Genomic DNA, 16,146 nt, shown 5'->3' on the forward strand with positions numbered 1-16,146 from the left:
TGGAAACTTAACTGATATTGTTCACATAAATCATTGAGAGAAATGAGGCAATTGAACCTTTAGTGGACTGAAACCACTACCACGTGTTAGCCTCTATGTACGAGAACTTTCCAGGCACACACCTTTCAAACTTACCATGACATACAAAAAAAATCATAACAAGGGAGCTAAATGTTATAGAGAAATTGTTGTTATTTTTTTTTAATGACAGGGCTTTCAGCAGATCTGAAATTTATGCATTGTACCTTTCAATAATGAAACTTAAAGGAACAAGAAGATGATAATTGAAATTTTACCTAAAAATTCATATCCTGCATGTCCCCATGGCCACCCCAATAGACCAAAGTAAACCAAAAAAAATGTAGTATGTAGAAGTGCAACCATGCAAAGTTGTGCTGAAAATAGGCTAATACTCCTTGAGGAAAAAATAACAACAATGTATAAGAAAGCAGTGTTGCTGCCCTAACAGAAAAAATCCAGAAAATTGTTTCTAGCATTACCCCTATGTACACCAAATGGACTAAATTTGCAGGGAAGTATGACAAAATACCACTTTTTGAGGACATGCAATGCTCAATTGCTACAAGCTGTGAACAAGTTCTTTAGTTCTCATTATTATCTGTAAAACTAAAATATATCATCACCCAATTTATGAGTTCTATCCTATAATGTTATTGGGACCAAAATCAACATTTTCAAATTGCAATTGTTAATAATAGTAATAATAAATATATTATTTCGTCATTCTAGCATATTTATATGTATACAAAAAAGGCAGAACTGAAATATCATGTGTAGTTTTGGAAAAAAATGCATGATAATTGTTGCCTTGTGGAGGTGGTATGCTTGCCATATATTGGCTTATGTTAGCTTGATGAAATTTTACATTTCTAATATAGAACATAAGATTTGTGTACTGTACCCTGTTTGAAAATAGTGATGCAGACATGTATAGTCATTTACCTGCTTTTTTTCCCTTTTCAGCCAAGCATGAAATTGTTCCTAAACTGGACTTAATGGACGCTCACTATCGGCTTTGTAAATGGGCTCTCGCTTCTTCCCCAGATGAGTTTGTCAACATTCCAGAATCAGAAATTCGCCTCAGACATGGTGTTCAGTTACGGACTTTAAGGAATTATTCACTCAAGTCAGATTTGCCAGTCATCTTACCAGACATACATAAAGACTTAGTAAGTTTTCTTTATTTTTTTTATCGATGGTGTTAGTTATAATAATTCTTCATGAAATTTATGAAATGTGGTTTACATAATCACATGAAAATATGTAATATTTAAATGTATGAAATATTGTCTTGATAAGTTTATACTTAGTTATGAGAATGTTTTTACAGTTCTTTGTATTACCATTAGGGATGCAAAATTTTAGCTGATACTGAAAAAGCATTGATATAACCAGGGGGTGGATTTATAAGCACCAAAATTCATACTTCAGGATTGTGCGACTTACTCACTTCTATATTTTGAGCTTGAAATGACGTAATGAGGAGGAGAAATGTAGGGGCAAAGTAGGGGAGGGTCGACACGCCCGCAACCTCACACATACGATAAGGAAAGCATAGGCAGTCCGCATGGGAATAGTGTGATAGGGGGCATCTTTTCTTTTTTTAAAAGTTTTAACTCTCACTGGTTTTGAAGTGGAAGGTTTTATAGATTATTTGTAATAAATAGCAGTGAGCATGGGTCAAGCAAAGGTTTTAGTGTTTTCCAAATATTTTACCTTTACCATAATGTACCAATTCCTTTTCCTGAGGAGTGTATGAATTGACGAGGCTATGGCAATTTTCGGATAGCTGAAATATAGGACCTGAAGAAGGGAACAGTGGTTCCCGTAACATTGTCGGTGTACAAAATATATACTCATTTTATGTAAGTAAAAAATAATTTTGTATTTTTAATTTTTAGAAATACGAAAGAATATAAGCACCAAAAATCTCTAAAATGGGCTGGCAAACAGGCACCAAAAGTTATGGAAATAGGCATCTGAACAGGCATTATAAGCAACTGACATGAACTTGTAATCAAATTTTCTTTTATTACCATTTTCACAATCAATGATGTGACATGACAATTTATGAGCAAGTGTTTTCCTAAGTTTTTGCCACAGTAAATCATGTTCTAGTGACTGTTCTTGTACTGTGAAAAAGAGAAATATGAGAAAATAATCCATTCCCAATCTATAACTTGGAGGAAGTCTTTTTTTTCGTAATGTATTTATACTTTGAATGTCAACGCAGTGCAATCGTGAATGATATAAACAGCAATGAAATGCTGGTAGGTGCTACAAAGATAATAACGCCAAAATAAAATCTTAAAATGCCATTGTCCCATGGAGCTTAGAGAATTTTCTGTTTCTCCCATGTTCTGATATCAACGGATTGTGCCATTCTCTTCAAACTCATCACACTCCCATTGTTGACTATGAATTTGTTTTTAAAAAATGTGCAAGACAAACCTTCAGTATCGATTAGGGCTGAACCAATACCGATGGTGATATTCGTTCAGATTCCTACTGATACCGATACTTGAAAATTACAATAATTAAAATTTGTTCAAAATATTGATCAGTAATGGTGTGTAAATATTCTTCTCCAATTTTATGCTTCAATCACAAAAATACAGCTTTTTGTGCAAAATTGGTGCTCAATGAAAAGCAAATTTGAATTTTGCATAATTTCCAGGATAATCAAACTCGGCGAACATGTTGCTCGCATTTTTGCGAATCCCATGAGAAACCAATATGCCGGAAAAGGATCTGCTGGTATCGGTAGATGAATTCCGACCAATTGTTTCTGATACCGAAAGCAGTGTCGGCTCAGCCCTAGTATCAATGCATGGGCAGATGGGGCAGTGGGGAGGGGAGCAAGTCATTTTTAATATACTTTTAAATATAACGCTTATAATCCATAATCAGGATGAAAAAGTTCACTGAATTATCTATATTTTCTTTGTAGGGAAAGTGCTAAGGGGATGGGGTGTTTGACTTGGGGAAAGGGAAGGCTACATGTCCATCCCTCCTTTACAAACTCTGGTCCACACTCCCAACTTAACCTTCTTTTTTCTGTGGACAGTCACATTGGAATCATTGTACAGTAAGTCAAAATGATGGACCCGATTTCAGACATTTATTCTGTGAAATATAATAAACAAATGTTAATGTGAGACATGTGCTAAGATAGGTAAACTGTCAAAGTTTTTTTCAAACAAATCACAAGTGTTCTATGTGAGCACCTCGCGTAATACGGCACACATCAAGCCGATAGTCTATCTCCTGCCAAACCTTGTGTATCATGTTGCGGTCAATATCAGGAATGGCTGCTGTGATGCGGGCACGCAGGTCATCCAATGTTGTTGAAAGTGGTGGTACGTAAACATGATCCTTGACAAAACGCTACATGAAGAAATCACATGGGGTCAAGTCGGGGGAACGAGGTGGCCAATGAAGGAGAGGTCGATCCTCCGGAGATGCACGGCCTATCCAACGTTGTTCCAATGCCCCATTGAGATGGTCCCGAACGCTGCCATGGTAATGCGCAGGGGCACCATCCAATTGGAGAATGAAATCTGCGCTATCCTCTGCAAGCTGTGGAAGGAGCCATAGTTGCAGCATATCAAGGAAAACAAGTCCTGTCACAGTACGTTCATGGAAGAAAAAGGGCCCATAAATTTTTTCATGGGAAATGGCACAAAAGGCATTCACTTTGGGAGAATCGCGTTCATGTTCCACAAATTCATGGGGGTTAGCAGTTCCCCAAATCCTTACGTTGTGTCTATTCACTTTCCCTGAAAGGTGAAAAGTTGCTTCATCACTGTAAATTAACCTCTCAGAGAACCCATCCGTTTCCATTAATGCGAGGAAATCAGCACAGAAGGACGCGCGCAAAGCATAATCAGTGTCTTTTAAGGCTTGAACTAGTTGCAAGCAGTAGGGTTTCATTTGTAAACGTTTTCGCAGAACCTGCCAGACAGTTTTCTGTGGAAGTTGAAGTTCTCTCGCTGCCCGGTAGGTGGACTTCCGTGGACTTCGCATGAAATATGTGCACACTCGTTCAACTGTCTCTTCCTCAGTCGACAGACGGCCAGTCGATTTTCGTTTACAGATGCAGCCCGAATCTTTGAAATGTTCATACCACTTACGAATGGCCTTCCCCATAGGTGGTTCTCTCTGATATTTGGTACGGAAATGCCGTTGCACACTAATCACAGACTTGTTCACATGATAATGAAGCACACCGAAAGATCTCTGTTCTCCGGTCAACGCCATTTTCCTGCTCGCTGCTCGCTGTTGACTCCTAGCAGTAGAAAGTGGAAACACTGCATGGAAACTAAACTTTGAAAGTTAATCTTTCGAAGCGCATGTCTCACAATAACATATGTTTATTAGATTTCACAGAATAAATTTCTGTAATCGGGTCCATCATTTTGACTTACCCTGTATGATCTTTCATAGCAGCCTCAGATTACTTCCACAGTGATTTTTGAAGAGTATAAAATAAAACAATATGTTTGCAGTGGGGATGCAAAAATCTGGATTTTAGAGGTAACCCAGATTTCAGAGGGAATCCAGATTTCGGGGATGTGAATATCATCCATGCTAAACATGTGTTTACCTGTTCAAAACCGACATGCATCATGCATGCTTACTGGAAATAGTCTTTCCATGTCAGTCTATACATTCATTGTAAAACAACAATGTATGCAACGTAAAATATAATTTGTCAGAGCAATAAAATTTGCTTGACTTCTGAAAACTAACACCATGACTTGGTGATGAGGTCTCTTACTTGTGTGCATTGCTCCCTGTATTTGCCAGACACCAGACAATATCGCAGTGAACTCGTGGCATCAAAATCTTCATCCAACTCTCTCGACTTGAATTGCACTAACACAATGAGTGTGAATGTTGTTAGTGTTTCTACTGGCAAAAGATTTATTTAAATTGAAAGAGAAGCATCACATGCAATGTTAAATGGAAAGGTCTGGTTTTTGTCTGGGTTTGAATTTGGGGTTCAACCAAAACCTAGCATTCTGAACAGGCCTTGGGTTGCCTGATCGTGGAATGAGAAAGACAAAAATTAAAATGTAGCACATTAAGAACTTCGTTAATAAATTCTAACTTTAAAGTGGAAAAATTATTTTAAACATTTCCCACTGAAACTTGGATTGCCTCCAAAACCTGGATAGTAAAATTTGTGAATTCTGGTTTTAGATTTTTTGGAATCCAAATTCCTGATATTTTTACCTATCTGTAGTTTGCAGTGTCTTGCATGAAAGGAAATTAAAATGACTTTGTTTATGTGTATATAATTAAACACTTAACAAGAAAATCAGGCTCTATATGAATGTACAGTATGCAGGAAAAGCTATTAAGGTGTAAAAAAGGTTTTTGTATGAAGTAAAACCAAACATGGAAAAATGGCAGCTGTGGAGTTGCTTGCAAAAATTGTCTCTGTCTCTGTGGATATAATGTAAAATAGAGCACTTAATGGAAGAATCTGAACCTTGTTTGTTTGTAAATAAATGTATAAAGCTCATTTCTGCAAGTTTTCGGCTATCACCCTGCAACATAAATTCAATAAGTTCTTGCCTGTAAATTGATTCTTTTGTTCTGAGCACTCTGGTCAGGAACAGGATGGGAACCCAGGACTAACAAGCCAATTTAGTCGTTTGTTTTTTCCTGCCAGAAGCAGCCTGCCAAGGGTGGTGTGTTAAATAGCAAGGATAATTCAATTATTTTGAATTACCCTGTTTATTACCTTTTTTAGACCACCACCTTTTTTGTAAGTCGACTTTTCCTCACATTAAGGGGTGAGTGAAAATAGCCATTTTACTGATGTTCCCATAATTTTAACAAATCAATTAATCAATTTTATGTAACATCCATGGTCAAAGGTCACATTATGTGACCATGGAAAAATTTTGATATGATCATATATTGACAATTTTTGTGAAAAGTTCAGCACCTTACTTTCGAAATCAGCACATCTTTACATTTCTTCTCCTGCCTAACAGAACAAAGTTTATGATTTTTGTTTTTTTACTGCTTGCTGAAATATGCCATTTTCTCCTAAGTTGGCAACCTTGTTGCTTGAGGTTTATCTGTCACCAAGCTTTGAGAATTTGCACATACAATATTCCTCATAGGGTAGACAAATACAGGGTGCCCAGTTGGCACAGTGCCTAAATTTTCTGGATGTACATAGTGGTTTGTATCCCACTTTAAACTGTAGGTCCAGCCTGGTTAAATTTTCTGTGCATAAAGTGACTTAAAAATAAACTCAAACTCACACATAACCGGAAATTTCAAATCCAGTTCCAATTTTTTTTTAAAAATAAAATAAATTAGTTGTTTTAAGGTCACTTACAAATGTGAACCATTATCTTAGTTGGATTCATGATCTTTTTAGCAGCTGCCCCCCCCCCCCAAAGTTGGTACCTGAATTATTTTTAGTTTATCTACCCCTCCTATACCTAACATTTCTCACCGAAGTTAATAAAATTTTGGAGAGGGTCAGATTGGAAGGGGTGTAATTTGGCATGATTCAGCTAGTGGGAAGTGTTTTCATTCCTATATTAAAATACATATTTAAAAGATATGTCATGTGTGGTATTTTTCGTACACTTTTAACATGCATGTATTTTTTTGTAGGATGTTGAAGATGAGTTCTTCGAAGCACTGTGCAAAGAGATGGGAGTTCCTCAAACAGAAGAGGGAATTGCTGCCCTTACATTGGGACTCTGTGGATGGGTTTACTCAAGTGACAAACCAGAATTAAATTGTAGGTACTGTGATAGAGAAGTTAAACTTGATAATTTTAAAACTATTTCCAATCCATTGGCAAATTATGATAATAGTGTGGATAGTGAATTGGAATATTTGCTGAGTGACGCAAGTGATTCAGAAAGTGTAGATTCAGTGCAATCCATAGAAGAAATGGATGTTATTGAAAATGAAAATCCGAGGGAAGAAGAAGATAATTCAGTGCAATCCATAGAAGAAATGGATGTTATTGAAAATGAAAATCCAAGGGAAGAAGAAGATAAAAGTAATAAATTAACAGATAATGACATTGTCCAAACTGAGTGTATTGAGGGACATCAGGGGAGTAGAGAGGATGATGAAGGTGATGAAATTCCTTCCCATATTAATGAAGTTGATCGAATCTCTCCTGTAGAGAATTCTCTGCAGGAAAGTGACAACGATAACAAATGCAGTGTAAATTGTAGTGACAATTCTGAGCAAGACATAAAATCTAAAACTGATGTCTCAGAAAGTGTTTCAAGTGGTAGCGGAAAGACCGAAGACCAGTGCAGTGACCACACTGTTGTAGATACATCAGGATCGGATGGTGTAAGTAAAAGTTCAAAGGAAGCGAATCAAGTGACACTAACACCAGATGATTGTAACTTTCAGAACTCGGGTAATAGCATCTCCACTGAAAGAGAGTCTGTGCAAGGAAACTCAAATGTTTGTACTGATACTGAGAGAAGCCATAACAGACCTTTGCAAAAATTGGAAGATAAAGTTCCAGATTTTTGTTCAAGTGATAGTGATAATATGGATTCAGATGTGGTTAAAGCCAAACAAAATGTAACTTATCGGAATTTACACGTTGCCAATGTAGAAAATGAATCTCTTACCATGCAAGGCCAACTAGAAAGACCAGATGTGGAGAGAGATGAAAGACTAAGCAGCGATTCATCCAGAAATGTAGAAACAATTGCTAATTCTGAAAACGAAAGTCAAGCACCATCAAAAGAAACATCTAGTCAGCTTCTAGATACCCCTCCTCTTAGTGAACTAGAAGATGAGGAGTCTTGCAAAGCTGGAGATAGAAATGAGAATATCAACATGGAAGAAGAAGCAGCATTTCATACTGATAACCAGAGTAGTGATAGAAATGAGAATAACAAAATGGAAGAAGAAGAAGCATGTCATACTGATAGCCAGAGTAATGACTGTGTTGTTGTAGATTCATCAGATTCTGATGATGAAAGCAGAAGTCCAGAGAAAGATGATAGAGTGACACAGGATAGTTATAGCAAGTTTCATAATTCAAGTGATCATGTATTGGAGCAAACTGAATCCAAAACTGATGTCATGGAAGATGCAGAAAGAATACTTGATAATAATCTGCCACGTCTAGAGAGCAATGAATGTGAAAATATATTTTCTGCAAGTACTGATAGTGATGATAAAACAGCAGAAGTGGTTCCTGAGAAACATGGTGTGAATTCAGAAAGTGAAACTTCAGAGAAAAAAATGATAACCAGTGAACTGTCTCAAACATCAGATGAAATAAAGCTGAATTCAATAAATAATTCTGAAACTGGAGGCCAATCCCCATCCAAAGTAGTTGATTGTAATCAACTTCCAGATACCCTCCATCAGAGTGAAGAAGAAGATGAGGAATCTTCTGAAATGGGAGCTGAAAAAGAAAATAAGAATGTGCCTATAGGTGAAACTAAAGAACTTCATGTTGAAAACCAGAGCAATGAGTGTGCTGCTCCAAATGCATCTGAATTCGATAATGAGAGTGGTAGTTCAAAAAGATGTGGTGATGATATAGTGGACAGTACTGAGTTTCAGATTTCAAGTGATCAAATATCAGAGCAGAGAGGTGATGTGGAATTAAAAGACAGTGTGATAGATGAAGTAGGAATGCAAAAACTAGAAAGTAATGAGCCCTCAAATAGGTTTTCAACAGACCTGGACAATAAAATAGAAGAACTTTCCACTGGAAAATGTATTGAAAATTCACAAAGTACAGATATTGAGGGAAAATCAGAGAGTGATGCTTCATTTCAACGACAAATTGATAACATATTTGGCACCAAATGGATTCCAAGCACAGACACGGATACAAATGACACTGTACTTAAAACTGGAGATGAGGGTTCAGCACCATCTAAAGGAACTGAGTGTAGTCAGCTTCCAGATACCCCTCATCTTTCCATTGGAAAATGTATTGAAAATTCACAAAGTACAGATATTGAGGGAAAATCAGAGAGTGACGCGTCATTTCAACGACAAATTGATAACATATTTGGCACCAAATGGATTCCAAGCACAGACACGGATACAAATGACACTGTACTTAAAACTGGAGATGAGGGTTCTGCACCATCTAAAGGAACTGAGTGTAGTCAGCTTCCAGATACCCCTCATCTTTCCACTGGAAAATGTATTGAAAATTCACAAAGTACAGATATTGAGGGAAAATCAGAGAGTGACGCGTCATTTCAACGACAAATTGATAACATATTTGGCACCAAATGGATTCCAAGCACAGACACGGATACAAATGACACTGTACTTAAAATTGGAGATGAGGGTTCAGCACCATCTAAAGGAACTGAGTGTAGTCAGCTTCCAGATACCCCTCATCTTAGTGAAGTAGAGGATGAGAAATCTTCTGAAGATGACAATCAGCAAATGAGTAAAGAAGAAGCTGGAACCCTTCAGTTACTTCCGAGGAAACGCAAACGTCTTGATGAACAAGACAGCCCTCATGTTAGTGAAGTACAAAATGGTGAATTTTCTGATGAAGCAAATAAAAGAGCTCTTACAAATCTTGATGAAGCTGATGAACTTCACACAAATTTGAAAAAACCGAAGCTTGTTTCTGGATTGGAAACCCTTCACCATTTGGAAGTAGAGCAGGAATCTTTTGTGCAACCAATTGAGAGTGGAAACGAGAATATAGATACAGGTGATGCTGAAGGCCAGAGTAGTGACTGTATGGTTATAGATACCTTGGAGTCAAATGATGAAGGCAACAAGCAAGGAGTTCCTCAGGAAGCAGATGAAGAGATTGTAACAGATACATTCAGTGTGCTCAAGCATCTTCTGCAACAAGTGGTTTACAATGAACAAAGCTATGCAGAGGAAGATACTCCCCATGTAAATACAGGTGAGACTGAAGTAGATCAGGTAATTCCTAGAGATGGTGAGATTCAAGCTTCTACAGAAGTGGAGAACATGCAATGCAGCTCGATTCATGGAGAATCAAATGGAAATGTTTCCAACCAGGTATTAGGCAGTGAAATAAATTTGAATGAATCAGACATAGAAATTGTGAGTGAATCTTTGACCAACTCCCACAGTGTTTGCAATGTGAAATTAGACAACAGTACTTCCAATCACTTAGAGGCCAATAAGTCTAATGAACCTGAAGATACAGAAGAGGAAGAATTATCTGACCAGAGTAGCAGTGCTGCAGATGTGCATGGAACAAGTAATGAAGAGGTAGTAAATAAAAGTGAGTCTGATACATATGCCGTTCACATGAATGGTGAAGGAGGCTCAAGTAATCAAGCACCAGACGATAGCAGGGAAAATTCTTCTCCAAACTGCAATAAAGAAATAGCTGATAACTTGGATGACAGCAGTGATTGCATTATCATTGATGATGATGACGACGATGATGATAATGCTACTCATAACTATAACAACCAAAAACATCCACCAAAGAAACACTTCACTAATTTACATATGTACTCCTCCCAGGGTCGTGTGTATTCAGACAGTGAGGAGTACAATGACGAAGATTACTCTGAGGAAGAAGATGAAGATGGATATGAAAATGATAATTCTCAAGGTCAAATGCATCATTATGAGGTATATGATGATGACAGTGAACTTGAGGAAGGAGAAATCCCAAATTATAGAAGAATTGAAAGATATACTGATTATAATAAAGTCTGTAATGATAGAAAGGGGAATGGAACAAATTATTCTGATTTGTCAGAGGAAAATGAGGAGTATAAGGATGAATGTATTGAGGAGACAAGTGCAAAATATGAAATGAAGCCACGGGCAGTGGTTGGTAAGGGAAAGAATATAAGATTGTCAGATGGGGAGTTACAAGAGGAGGAGGATGATGTATCTGATGATGATTATCAGTCAGATGAAGATGATGTATTGGAGGAGGAACAAAACTGTGAAAAGAAACCGAGGGCTGTTGTTAGTAAGGAAAATAACATGAGATTAACAGATGAAGAGTTACAAGAGGAGGAGGATGAGTTGCAAGAGGATGACGAAGAGTTGCAAGAGGACGACGAAGAGTTGCATGAGGACAACGAAGAGTTGCAAGAGGATGACGAAGAGTTGGAAGAGGACAATGAAGAGTTACAAGAGGAGGATGAAGAGTTACAAGATGAGGATGAAGATGTTTCAGATGATGATTGTGATCTGTCTGATGACAGAGAACTAGTGGAGGAAGAAGAAACTTATGAAGAGAAGCAGAGGGCTGTGGTTAGGAAGGAAAAGGCTACAGAATTACCAGATAGGGAATTTCAAGATGATGATGATCCATCGGGTGATGATCAGTCAGATGAGGAAGATCTCTTGGAAGAATACCAACACTACAAAAAGAAGCAAAGGGCAGTGGCAAGTATGGGAGAGGATGTAAGATTACCTGAGGACAATAGTGGTGACAAAGAATCAAAGGAACAACCAAATGAAGTTGAAGATGTAGCATCTGGTCAAGTATCTTCACCTTCGGAATCACAAAATGCATCACCTACTCGAAAATCTAGATCCTCAGAGTCTGAAAACATATCACCTATATCCAAGTCTGAATCTTCAGAATCAGAAAGCATTTCACCTACAAAATCAGTATCTTTAGAATATGTTGCAGACTCTGAGAGCAGTGGCCCTACAGAAGATCGTAGCAGAAGAAAAAAAAGGAAACACGTTGATTTTGTGTTCAGTCTGCCTTTCAGTCCTGAGGTAAGATCAAGAAAAAGGCGTAAAACCTCCAAGATTCATGGTGAAGTTGCACGGTACCCTCACATGTTTAGTGACGGTAGTGAAACTAGGGATGTTCCTGATAGTCCATCTTGTAGTGATCAGGAGCAAAGTGGAAAAATACATGAACAAGGTGAACGTGACAAATTGACAGAGAATAAGAGTGAAGTAAGGGATGGGTTGGGAAATTCCTTGTGTAGTGATTCTGAGCAGAGTGACAGAATGGTTGAACAGTGTGCAGATGAACCTGATAAACTTATGAAAAACCAAAGTGAAACAAATAAAGGACAAATGAAGAGTGATAAGACAAAGAGAGTGAGGAAACCGAAAGTGTTGAATCCTAAAGAAAAGGCAGCGTATGTGGTGCGGAAGACAAAGTTTGACTTATTGTGCCACAAACTTAATTTCAATCCTATCAAAGAACACAGGTTTTGGTGTGTGTGGATCACTGGTGGATTGAAGTATAATCTGGAACAATCAGCTTCTGTAAGAGTGAATTTTGAGAATGGATTACAGTGGATAGTGGACAAATTAAAGAACAACCCTGAAAAAAGTACTCCACAGTCTAAGGTAAGTTTATTTCATTAACTGTTAATTTAGGCATATAGAAGTTATAGCACAATCTGAAACTGTCAAAAGTACATGATTGTAGAAGCAAAAAAGTCTCCATAAACATGCAGTCACAAATGAACCATTTAAGAGATAATTGCAAATGTATGGCTACAATCCACCACGGACTTGATTTTTTGTTAGGGTGACAATGCATCCTGTTTTGACTGGTACTGTCCCATTTCAGAGGCATGTCCTGGTCATCCCGTCGATATTATTTAAACAACTGCTTTTCCCGTTTTATCAAAGTCTAGGAGTTATCTTGGAAACCCAATCTAATTTTCAGACACATTTCATTCTTTTGAACAAAAATATGTTAAACTAGCATCATGGCAACAGCATGGCAATACAGCTGGTCTGCATTTCAAGCACTTCATAACAATCAAAATTTTCCATTGTAGTCAAGAATGTTCAAGCAGACAGCAGATTACTGTTTAAGTTAGCTTTCTCCCTGAGTTGTATTGCTTTGTTTGTTTATTCCGTTATTTCTAGAGCAATGAATAAGAATGGCCATGAAGGGTATATTTAGTTTCAATATGGACCTGCAACTAGAACGTCAATTCCTGCATCTTGATCAAACTCAAAAAACAAATCTCGCATTGTGTGTAAGATATGTGCGGAGTTTTATGAATGGTTGATGAAGGTGATGATTTGATTCTTCTGATAAATACTTCTGGCATTCCCCAACTTTAGCGTAGGACTAACATGAAAGGTTGATCAGAAGGAACCAAAAACACAATGTAAGTTGCACCGAGCTTATAATAATGAAAGCCTTTTGACAACAACAGATCATATTTAATTTATTGTTTATTATGTATCATTTATGTGACCCATTCTTTAATAAATAATAGTCAAACCCCGATTTTATGTTTGTCAGGGGCTCGTAAATAAAAACGTAAAATCTAGGAAACTTAAAAAGCAGGAAAGCATAAGGGATGGGTAAAACTCAAGTGTCAGTAAGAATAGACTACACAGTCGACTTTTTAGGGGGTATATTGTGTCAAAAATTATTTAACAATGGGAAATAAGTATGATAATGAATGTCTAAGGACAAAAGCAAGATGTGCTGTGAAAGTCAATGACGGATTAACGGGATCCACTTTCAAAGGTAGGAATGGTGGATGACTGCTTCTAACTGCCACCTATTAGGTTCAGTTTATGCATCTGATCCTGTGAGATCTCAGTTTACTCTGTAAATTGGTAATTAGTTGCTATTTTTAGAAGTCCTGGCTAATTGGAGGGGAATGATCATTTATAGCTGGACACCAAGCATCTTTATATACTGTAATCAAAGTGTCCTAAAGATGTGCAGAATGGTTCAGATTCCACTTTGAGCTGCATATGTATCCAGTCCCAATCAGCCCAACAGCATGAAGTGAACAAAACAAGCTTTGTCAAACTTACTCAGTTTTAGAAGTCACAATAAATTATCACTGAGGTGCGCAGGATTTTCAGAAGGGGGGAATGGGATTACCTATACTTTTTATAATAATCGGCTCTCACTTTGCCATCTTTTCCTACCTTTGACGTTTCTTCTGCTTTTTTTTAGAAATACTGGCTTATAACCCCTATCACCCCCCTTTGGGCACACCACTGATTGTTATTTACATCCATGTTAATTAACGATTTATTATTGGATTAGGAAGTCTTGCAGAGGGCAAACACCCCTTCCGCCAATAGTTTCCCCATAAATAATGAGTTTCATTTTTTTGTTTTCCGTCAACATTTAATATTGCATGATTTATTTTCAGCACGAGAATGGTTCCGAAGAAAAGCGGTGATTATATTATTCTCAGCATCATGTGCATTCCCTTCCTGCACTGCTCTGTAAAAAAAGAAAATAGCTTTTCTTTTTCTGACTCCTCACTTTGTGTCATACTAGTGTTTCCTAATCATCAAAACAAAAGAACCTTCGGAGAGGAGATTCAAAACAATGCCGTTTTCTTCCCTTCAGAGTGGATGAGTCATACCTCTGACAAAACATTTGGTGCCGGTTGCAGCTGCCCGTTGCTTGCAGAAACCTCTCCCACCGGTTTGTATTTGAAGGGAGGGGAAGGGGGAGACCCAACAAACAGGTGGTGGGTGTGCTTATTCTCTTTAAGTTGCAGGAAGAAAGAAAGAAGGAGGGGGGGAGGGAGAAGGATCACTGCTTGAAGTTCTCCCATGTTGTCATGTCAAAGCTTCCAGACATATGAGCAAGATTTCTGATGCAGGCCATTAAAGAATGATAAAGGGGCTGAATCCTTCAATTACTGCATAGCTCTGCACAGTGCCAGAGTAATGAGCTCATGTGGGGGGAAGATAGGCATCTTTTATTTTTCATTTGCAGTACGCTATGTTCGTTGAATGCGCGTATTCAGGTTGAAGAGCAACTGCGTAATTTTAGATGCCAGAGGAAAGTCTCTTCTCCTTTATGTTAATTGGTTAAGATGTCTCGTGTAAGGGTGCTCACTTCCACATGAGCAAGAAAATCAAGGCAGAAATACTTGGCATTTTTCAGTAATAACAAGACTAGTGATTTGGGATGGATGATATCGGAAATTTGATATCACGATATATCGTCATGAAAATATTGTCACAGACAATAGGATACTATATTTTTTCCATATCGTGATGATCGATATATATCGCCAAATATCGTGATGACACAAGGTTTGGCTAGAAAAAAAACGGACTGATGCTATGAAATCTTTTATTCGGCATTTTGTACAACAGGAACTTTATCTCCTTCAAAGTACTCCCCTGCACGATCTGTACACCGCTCCATATGAATTTTCCATTGCTGGAAGCAGTGTTGCCAGTCATTTTCGGAGATCATGTTCATTACATCCGTTGCTTTTCTTTGCACAGCTTCTACTGTCTCAAATCTGGTTCCTTTTAGGGCGGACTTCACTCTGGGGAATAAAAAGAAGTCACAGGGAGCAAGGTCCGGCGAATACAGCAGATGTTCTAACACTGGGATGCCATATTTAGCCAAAAATGTCTTCACTGACAGGGCCGTATGGACAGGAGCATTGTCTTGGTGCAGAATCCATGACTTCCGTTGCCACAAATCAGGTCGTCGTCTTCTTACTCGCTCACGAAGGGTTTTCAGCACATAAATGTAATGATGTTGGTTTACAGTTCGACCCTCGGGTACCCAATGAACATACACAATGCCTCGAATGTCGAAAAAGACAAATCATCATGGCTTTGAATTTGGACTTGCTCTTGCGAGCTTTCTTGTGACGTGGCGAACTCGGGGTCTTCCAATGCATTGATTGGTGCTTTGTGGCAGGGTCGTACATGAAAAACCACGATTCATCACAGGTTATCACTCTCTCTAAGAATGTAGGGTCTGTTTCAATGTTCTTCAAAGTGTCCGTACAAATGTTCACTCGAGCTTCCTTCTGTTCCAATGTCAGGTTCCTTGGCACGAGTTTTGAACACACTTTACTCATGTTCAAATTCTCGTGTAAAATTTGTCGAACACTTTCTTTGTCTATTCCTGTGATTTCAGCAACTGCTGTAATGGTCAATCGACGATCTTTTTGAATCACATCACTCACTTTTTCAATGTTTGTTTCCTTTTTCGACGTGCATTGTCGTCCTGAACGTGGGTTGTCTTGGATCATTTCCTGTCCTTCTTTAAACCATTTAAACCACTCAAACACTTGTGTGCGTGATAAACACTCATCCCCGTACACAGATTTTAACATGTCGTACGCTTCTGTTGCGGATTTCCCCAGTTTGTAAAGGAACTTCATATTGACACGCTGTTCCATTTTA

At 38.0% G+C, this 16,146-nt stretch overlaps 1 protein-coding gene across 2 annotated transcripts in view; it reads left to right on the forward strand.

Annotated features, from left to right (window-relative positions):
• LOC145984210 (uncharacterized) overlaps positions 1–16,146 on the forward strand; it is a 65,064-nt gene that overhangs the window by 33,488 nt on the left and 15,430 nt on the right. For both annotated transcript variants that reach the window (XM_083117741.1, XM_083117742.1), the window contains exons 3-4: positions 985–1,190; positions 6,667–12,339. In XM_083117741.1, the coding sequence (XP_082973867.1) occupies positions 985–1,190; positions 6,667–12,339 (5,879 nt within the window). The remainder of the gene's footprint in view (positions 1–984; positions 1,191–6,666; positions 12,340–16,146) is intronic.

This window comes from Lepisma saccharinum, chromosome 2 (assembly GCF_977018435.1).
Source record: "Lepisma saccharinum chromosome 2, izLepSacc3.1, whole genome shotgun sequence".
Taxonomy (NCBI): domain Eukaryota; kingdom Metazoa; phylum Arthropoda; class Insecta; order Zygentoma; family Lepismatidae; genus Lepisma; species Lepisma saccharinum.